Source organism: Pteropus vampyrus, unplaced genomic scaffold, assembly GCF_000151845.1.
Source record: "Pteropus vampyrus isolate Shadow unplaced genomic scaffold, Pvam_2.0 Scaffold253, whole genome shotgun sequence".
Lineage (NCBI taxonomy): Eukaryota > Metazoa > Chordata > Mammalia > Chiroptera > Pteropodidae > Pteropus > Pteropus vampyrus.
The window spans coordinates 908,544-917,428 of record NW_011889034.1 but is presented as its reverse complement, the minus strand read 5'-3'; the positions used below and the strand labels follow the sequence as shown (position 1 = coordinate 917,428).

The 8,885-nt window shown below is 58.0% G+C and overlaps 1 protein-coding gene across 1 annotated transcript in view; it reads left to right on the top strand.

The window, feature by feature from the left end:
• POLN (DNA polymerase nu) overlaps positions 1–8,885 on the top strand; it is a 93,364-nt gene that overhangs the window by 75,690 nt on the left and 8,789 nt on the right. Inside the window, exons 20-21 of the mRNA XM_023520235.1 lie at positions 6,249–6,380; positions 8,607–8,763. Of these exons, the coding sequence (XP_023376003.1) occupies positions 6,249–6,380; positions 8,607–8,763 (289 nt within the window). The remainder of the gene's footprint in view (positions 1–6,248; positions 6,381–8,606; positions 8,764–8,885) is intronic.

Genomic DNA, 8,885 nt, shown 5'->3' with positions numbered 1-8,885 from the left:
ATGCCCCAGACGCCAGTCACACCCCTCACGGCCCCAGCTCACTCCTTGCTCACGTGGACCTTTCAGATGGGAGAACAGAGGTGCGGAAGTGAGCTTCGACCAAGGCACCCTGCTGGGAGTGGTGTGCAGGGCCCTGTGTCACCGTCGTGTGGGGCGCTCGTGTGCTGTGAGGGGCTCAGGGAGATCCTCGCCCCCACCCTCCCCACCTGCCCTCCCCCTCCTCCAGCCCCAGAGGCCCGATCCCTCCCACGCTCCCTCCCCGCACCCTGTGACTTTCTGACCTGGGCTGTCTGAGCTTTCACATCCCGTTCTCGCTCTTGGTCATGTTGACTCAGCGGGGCCTGATGTTCCCTTGGGAGAGGTTGTGGCCAGCCCTCCTTAGGGAAGGGTCCACGTGGCTACGGCCAGGCCTGCGTGGACCTCCTTCCCCCATGGCTCAGCACGGCTTTGAACAGCGGGGCTTCTGCAAAGACCCTGGGGGACTTGATCCTGCTGTGTGGGGACCCTCCTTGACAAAGGAAGGGCTGCAGAACTGAACGGGCTTCCAGGGCAAGAACATCTGGGCCAGCACGTGGTCGAGCATGTATAAGAGTGACCTGTGCCGCCTCCGGGCCTGGAAGTGACTCGCTATGATGGCCTGGAACCCGCCTCGCCCCGGCCAGCCGGCTCCCAACACAGGGCTCTGCACGGGTGGCCCCTGAACTAGAACCCGCGCCCCCGATGCCTGCAGCTCTTCACTCAACTGTCCCCAGCCTTCCCAGAGCCCTGTATGACTCTGCGACACGTGAATTATCTCACAGTTTCTGCGGGCCAGGAGTCCGGGCACAGCGTGGCCGGGTCCTCTGCGGGGCTGTGGGCTCAACCGAAGCTCCACGGGGGACGCACTTGCAGGCTCAGTCTCCTGCCGGCTGTCGGCTCCCCCAGTTCCCACTGGGGTCTCCCAACGAGGTGGCTCCCACCAGCGGGGAGGGAGAGGGCAGCCAGGTGGAGCCGCTCTTATGTAACAGAGTCACACAATCACGTGCTTCTTGACACCGACGCCCGTTCTGTCGGTTAGAAGCCTGTTCTATCGGTTAGAAGCGAGTGGCAGGTCTGCCCGCGTCCAGGGGAGGGGTCACAGGAGGCCATGAGGACCTGGGGGAACAGGAGTGGTGGGCCCCTGTCTGCCAAGCACCCCTTTCCAAACCTCCCCAGACCTCTGCACTCTGCCCTCCACAGCCCTGCCCGCTCCCCTGTGTGCCCCACTGTCCCGGCCCCGGGCGCTCCGTGCAGCAGAAGCCACCGCCAGCTCTGCCCCTCCTGGCGCAGGACAGCGTACCATGATGCTCGCTGGGCCAGTAAACAGCTGGGCGCTCTTTCAGACCCACTTTTGAAACCACGTGTACAGTCTTTGAAACGGACCGAGCATCTTTGTTTAAAGACCTGAATTCAGTGGGTGCCAGGAGGGCAACACTGGGCTGCTGCCCTCGGACCAGCCTCTTCTCTGCTGGGCTCCCGAACCTTCTGGAATCCGTCTGGCAGGAAGGCAGCATTCGGCCAGTTACATTAGGTTTTGGCGCCTCGCCGCCTTGCTACAGGCACACCATGAGCTTTGTCTCTGCAAAGAGAACGCTGCTTCTGCTCCCCGGCCGGCCGGGCCTCCTGACGCCGTCCCCTCCCAGCCGCGTGGCCCTCCGCAAGGCCTTCCAGCTCTGCACCGGGTTAATGTGTTAATGTGCAGGTAGGGCTGCTGGAGCAGCGGCCTGCGCTGCTGGCCTCCTCTTTAGCATCTGCCACCACGTCGGTCCTCCGTCCCTTCAGCCGTGGCCGTGCGCACCCCAAGTGACTGGGCCTTGCTGCGGGTGCTGGGGCCGCGGCCTCAGACCCAGTGGGCGGACGGCGAGGCTGAGGTGCTAAGCACTCTCCAGCTCCACGGAGTCGGCAGGCGTGGCCTTCCCCACGGCTCCTGGCACCAGAGTCAGCTTGTCCCTTTCTGGAGGAGCCGGTGCTTTGCTTCACTCCAGAGAGGAGAGGCACCTGCTCCTGCATCAGCGGGGACTCAGTAGCCATGGTGTTGGTGAAGGGGCGACTCGGCTGCTTTTAGCCCTGCCTGCGACAAGGTTCCCGCCCCAAGCCTCCGTTTCTGCTGTTCCTGTGTCGCCGGCCAGCAGGACAGCCGCTTCTTGTGCATCGGTGGCATTAGCACAGGGCCATGTCTGTCCCGCTCATGTGTGAAGCCGGAGCCTGCCAGGTGAACATGTCACCTCTCCTGAGCTGCTGGGACCCTGTGGAAATTCAACCAAGAGGCTTCCAACTGGCCGGCCCTCGTGGGTGGAAATGACGTGTGTTCACGTAGACATGCCCCTGCTCTGAATACTGGGGGCACATGGCAGAGGCACAGCTTCAGAGAGCAGGGTCATTGTGATGACGATGCTGAGGGACTGCGGGGAGGAAGAGGACTGGGAACAAGCAGGGACAGCTCGGGGGGCCATCACGGCTGTGCAGCCCTGGCAGCCTATGGGGCAGCCGGCCCGGCACCTCCCCCATCCCAGGTGGCATTCAGGAGCTGCCAGGCCTCTGCCAGGGGGGGCGGCCCCGCAGGAAACGGCAGCGAGCACTGCCGCGCGGGGGCCTTGACCTGAGGGCCACCGCGGCTCCCTGCTCCTCCGGCATCCCGAGTGGGCGCGCACCCCGGCCCTGCTGAGGCCTCTGCACGCATCAGGAGACGCCTCCTCCAGGAAGCGCCTCCCGCCTCCGGCCTTGCCCTGTGCTCCTTCTGCTCTTCACGTCACTTAACACTAGATTCTTCTCATAGTGTTACGCGTTCTTCGGTCTGCCTCCACGGCCGCGCACGTTCGAGCAGCGGGGGTCACCAAGTGTGCGCCAGGGACCTAGCTCACAGAGGGCCATGGGGCAGTGCGGGGAGACGCAGTGCTGCTCCCAGAGGGCTGACATTGGTCAGCAAAGACACCGAACAGGCCCGAGAACACAGCACTGAGTGGGGAGGGCCCTGGCCAGGGCAGCAGGGAGGGGGCGCGTGGGGAGCTGGACACCCCGCCCAGAGCAGCAGCGCCTACGCTGAGTTTTGACGAGCCTGTAGGACTTAGTCTGGTGTGTTCCCGTTAGACCAGCCAGCGTTCCTGGAGCCCCGTATGTGCCAGGCGCTTGCTAGGCCCCAGAGCTGTAATCGAGAGTGAGAAACAGCAGTTAGGTGAGGAGCGAGAGGCCTTCTTAAAGCTGTAGCGCGCACAGGGTGTAATTAGCCATCTGTGGGAGAAGTCAGATCGTGTGTTCATACAGGGTTTAAGGGATGGGGAGTGCCTTGTCGCCCCTCCAAGGAGATCCTCCTCTCGGGCAGACAAGCCGGCTATGTGATTACAGCTTAAACGGCAGAAACCTGGCCCATCGAATCGAAACGTGGGGGAAATTTGTGAAAAGAAGGAGCCAGTCTACAAGGAGCATGGGACAGAAGCCTTTGCAGAACCGAAAGCTCTCCTTCCTGGGGGCAGGGAGGACAGTGGCCTTTGAGCGTGACAGACCCACTGGCAAGGGGAGAATGCAGGGCCTGGAGAGCTGACTGGACCCTGCCTCTCTGTCTCAGTCTCTGTCTCTGCTTCGTTTGGAGTTGCCACGTCATCTGCTCCTCTTGCAAACAGGCTTCCTTCAGGTACAGAGACCTTGGCCAACCCCTGCCCTTCAGGTGGCCCAACGGCTCCCCCAAAGGTAGGACAGGGATTATTTCTCAGCCGTAGATATCAAGGAGAAGTGTGGCTTCCTGTAATGGCCAAGGAGCTCCCATCAGACCACCCTCTCACAGATGTCAGCTGCGAACTGTGGAAAAGATCTAATAAGCAACCGCCCAAAGGTTCTGAAAAGTGACAGAAACAGAAATTAGAGGCAAGTTGACACTTGGAAGGAAGGACTGGCACGGGGCGAGTTTCCCCGTTTGTAGCTCGTCACCTGAAGGCAGGCTTCAGTCAGTGCCAGGGGCGGCTACACCACCGATAGAAACCCGTGGTCTCACTGGCTCGAAGAACCAGAGGGCAGCGTTCAGAGCAAATAGAGAATCTGGAAAGTAAAGAGAGAAATCTCAAAAAGGAGCGGGCCGAAGGAGACCACGGAACCCCGGGTACGAACTCTGCCCACATCTCTGGCTGACCCACGACTAGGCTTGACGGGGGCAGACTTCAGACAGCCCAGCTAAGGTGACAAGAACTGATCTGAGGTTTTAGCTTGCCCAGTGCAGACGGACAAAGTTTGAAGTTTAACTTTAGCCAAATTAACTGTCCCCTTTAAAAAAAACAGTCAGTACTCCTGAAAAAAACATAACGGAATCAAGAGCGTCTACAACATATCATTCACTATATCTAGGATACAGTCCCAGCTACCAGACAGATGAAGAAATAACGTGATTCGTACTCAAGAAGAAAGGCAACCAAGGAAGCAGATCCTGAGATGACCCAGAGGTTGGAATTAGCAAACAAGGATTTTAAAGCCACTATTATAACTATGCTCGAGGATATAATGGAAAATATGCTCATAATGAATGAAAAACTAGGAAATCTGAGAAAATAAAAAGAACCAAATGGAAATACTAAAACTGAAAATTGCAATATCAGAAATATTGACTGGGGCCGACTGGGCTTTACAGCAGATTAGACATGAAAAAGGATTCAGCTGAGAAGACTCAAGGTTTCACCGAGCCAGATCTACTGAAAGTGTCTAGCCACCCTCTGATTCCTTCCTGAAAGCCAATGGAGTTTTCCATCAGAGAGCCATAGCTGAGGCGCAGTGATTGGAATGTCATGGAAGAAAGAGTTTTAAATGCATTATTTCAGTATAATGTGTCCGTGGAGCTATCACATGATCTTAACTAAGCCCTAGAAGGGAAATTGGAGTTTTTTTCATTTCTAGCCAAATGAATAGACCGAGAGGAAGGACTGGGGGCTCCAAAAGCTCCCTCTTCTGGGAGAAACTTTGTGCATCACAGGGCACCCCAACCTTTTTCACCCTTCGTGGCCGAGCTGTGGAAGCAAACATCTGCCCCTTCACGCTCCCACGATGTAAACTCTTTCTGTCCGGAACCGCTGAAAGTGTCACTAGCCGGGGCCAGGAGTGGCTGGCTGAGGAGAGGACAGGCTCTGAGAGGTATGTCAGTTCCTACCTCTGCCGCCACACCCCACCTACCTCTGGGCTAAGGCTTCTAGGCCATGTTGTCCAGAGGCCCTTGGGGTACCCTCTAGTGTGGCCCCAGAGGTGGCCCCAGAGTTGACCCGGTGCAGAGGCAGCAAGCCCACTCCTGGTCGTGGCCACTTGTCCCTCGGGTCCCTTTCAACGATGTAGTCGCTCAGAGCCCAGGGCTTTGCCCGTGACCTTGCTGTCCAGCCCAGCCCTGTGTCTGTCTTCATGAGCTCCTCATTCCCTATTTAAATTATTTTTTTCTGGAAGAAAATGGGAGAGAATGACTCCACATTGAGTACCAAGTTGGGCCAGTTTGTTTAGAGCCTTACCTGCCTCAGTTCATGCCCCACCCCCACCCCCCGATAACCCTTGGAGGTGAGGACTAGTGTTCCTAATTCACAGGTGAAGAAACAGCTATTGCAGGTCGGTGGCTCCCCCGAGGCCACACAGAACCTCTCATAGTGACGGAGCTGGACCCAGACCCATCTGTGTGGTCCCAGACCCATCTGTGTGGCACCTGCATCCAGCAAGCTCTACAAGACTTGGGATGCCATCCTGGAACTCGGGGTGCTGCCTCAACCAGAGAGCTTGCAGTGAGAAGCTTCACAGGAATACTTCTGTCCTCTAGGACCCAAATATGGGTCTGGACAAAACCGTTTGTCTTGCAATAAAAATCCTGGGGACGGGGAACCCTGGGTAACATTTGCTTATCGTTCGGCAGAGGAGTTTTGCCTCCCTCCCTCCTCTGCGCCCCGTGCAGCTTCCCACAGTTCCAGACAGGCTGAGAGCACACGCTGCCTCTGCCTCCTTCACGGCCTCACCCGCCACACCGGGCAGGCCCTCAGCCCACACTGTGGAATAAACGCACGATCACCAGGCCCCAGTCCAGGCTGGCCAGCACCTTGCACTCACATGTGAAACCAAAAGCCAGCACCATCCCGACCAATCAGAAGACACCGGTGGCGCCAACTGGACCTCGACTCACCGAGTCTCCCATACCCCTCTGTCGGTCACTTCCGGCCACTTCCATGCACCCTGCTGGGTGTGAGTTGGGGCCGCTTCTGACCTTGGCGTTTCTGCTCATGCAGGGAAGGAGCGGCTTGCTGCTTGCCTTGGCGTTTCTGTTCAGGAAGCTGCCCGGTTTTTGGAGAGCTTTTTGCAGAAGTACAAGAAAATCAAGGACTTCGCTCAAGCAACCATTGCCCGGTGTCACCAGACAGGTAAGCCAGGAGCTGCCATAGCCATTGGCGGGCACCTCCCCACTCCCACACAGCAGCCACTCCAACAGCGGGCAGATGCGGGGCGTGGAGCCTGGGTGGGCCGGGGCCTTATGATTGTCCAGCCCTGCTGGATAAATGGGACCGAAAGGCTCCACCCGACAAGAGTCCAGAGCCAGGCTGTGCGTGAGGCCACAGAGTTAACCAGCTTGAGTTAGAATGTGATAAATGGACAGACAGACGTAGAGAAGTAAGATCCTACACCTAAAAACAGAACATATGTTCTTAGAAAAGCATGTGGTATGTGACAACTTCACAGCTTGGTCACAGACTCCAAATGACATCAAAGAGAACGTGTTCTGCGACCTCAGTAAGTTGAAAAGGTAGTTTGCTATCTATGCGTGTGGCCATCCATCCATCTGTCTATCTATTTGGAAATTTATTGCACTCCTGAATGATTTAGGATTAAAAAAGAAGTCTCAATAAAATTACACATTTTAGAAGTAAATGGCAGCAGAAGCATGTCATATGAAACACTGGGGTGTGGCCGAGCTGACACTGAACCCAGAGGTGAAGGAATATTTTAAAGTATTTTAAGAAGAAAAAAAGGAATTGTGAACACAGATGGTTTGTGTTCAACACAAGACGTTTGGAGAAGAGCAGCAGAGTGAAGAGGGAAGGAAAGAAAAGAGCAGAACTTCATGCGGACGACAGGAAGGAGGACGGCCTAGAGGGGGCAGAGGACGCGGCGTGCGCTCCAGGGGACAGACGGGCCAGTGGCAGCGGCCGCCTCGCGGGCCTCGCCTTCCGAGCCGGCTCTGCGTGTCCCTCAGCGCCAGGCTCTCCTGAACTCTCCCAGGAGGGGCTGCTGATGACCCTTCTCTCTGGAGCCCACCCGAAAGCCCGGGTCCCGGGGTGGCCCCTCTACAGGCTCCTCCTGGTCCCAACGACGTGTCCAGACACCAGCCGGTGCAGGAGCCTCTGTGTGTGCCAGGCACACTCAGCCCCGTGCAGGGCAGGCCTTGGGCTCCCTGGGCCTGGAGGGCGAGCCCCACAGAGGCCTATGCGGCCTGGCCTGTGCCTGCAGCCACCTGTGTCCTCACTGAAACCCCAGAAGCCCTGACCATCCGTGCACCAGGAGCCCCACACTTGAGAAAAGCGTAACACTATCAATTTTTAAATGCTAAAATAGTGATAGGACCCAGTGTTGATGAGAGTTTACGGAGCCAGGACCACTGCAGACAAATACAACAAAAATGCAGCTCTCGCCGGAGGCCAGGCACGATTTTGGTGGCTTCCCTTAAAGTAACTTATGTGATGCTCGCTGCAACTCTAAAAAGCAGGTAGTATTCTGATCCGGTTCCATAGTGGGACCCAGCCCTGGGCAGCGGAGACCCAGAGCCAGACCCGCCCTCCTTGCCCGTATCTTTGTTGAAGGGCCATGGGGCATCCTGTGTCCAGATGTGACGTCTGCATGCCCTTTGACCCAGGAACTGCACTTCTGGGCAGACGCTGTAAGGAAATACTTAAGCGATCATTAAACCCTCCCCTAAACGTTTGTCAAGGGCCAGCATGTGTCCTGCCTGGCCCTGCTGGGGCTGCGATCCATGGGGACAGGTGACCCACGGGTAAGCAAGCACCTTCCAGCAGTGTCAAAGACGGGGCTGCGTGTGGAAGAGACAACAGGGCACCGAGGCGCTGAGCAGCAGACGAGACCCCTGGGGAACGCCCTCCCGAGCCAGACCACGACCTGGAGTGGCGGCCAGGGTGGGCAGGGAGGTGGGCAGGGAGGTGGGCAGGGAGGTGGGCAGGTGCGGAGCCCAGACTGGCCGGAGCAGGTGAGGCGGAGGACTCCGGCCGCTCCCAGCGTGTCCGTGTGGTCACATCTTTCTTAAAATTGGCAAAGGCTAAGACTGCTGCCTCTTCCACTGCAGCCCGCCCCACCGAGCCCTCATCCACGCCAGGGACACTGGAGTGGCTATGCCGTTTCGGGAATCCAGCCAAGGAGTGCAGAAATGTGCCACTGGCCAAGCAGAGGCCACCCTGCTGCTGTCCTTGTCTCCCGCCACAGACCAGGAGGCCTCTGGGCGAGCTCCCAGCGGTGCCCCGGCTCAGGGCTGCAGCGGGAGGAGTCCTGCCCGGGCCCTGGCCCTGGCCAGGGAAGCCCCGGCCCCAGGGCTCCACACTGCCTTCTTGTCTGCCTCATGCTGCTTTCCTTCGGGCGGCCAGGCTATGTGGAGTCCATCATGGGCAGAAGGAGACACCTGCCAAGGATTCGTGAGCGGGACCCGCAGCTCCGGGCACAGGCAGAGCGACAGGCAGTAAACTTCGTGGTGCAAGGTACGCAGAGCCTTTGGCTCGCCTGCTGGGTCCATTTGCTTCTCGAGTTTTGGGCAGCTGCGGGGCTGGGTGACACTCACCAGATCATCATCACGATACTTCCTCTTCCTGTCCTCCCTGGCAGTTACTGTCAGGCAGCAGTGGAACAGCGCCGAAAGGTGGCAGGTG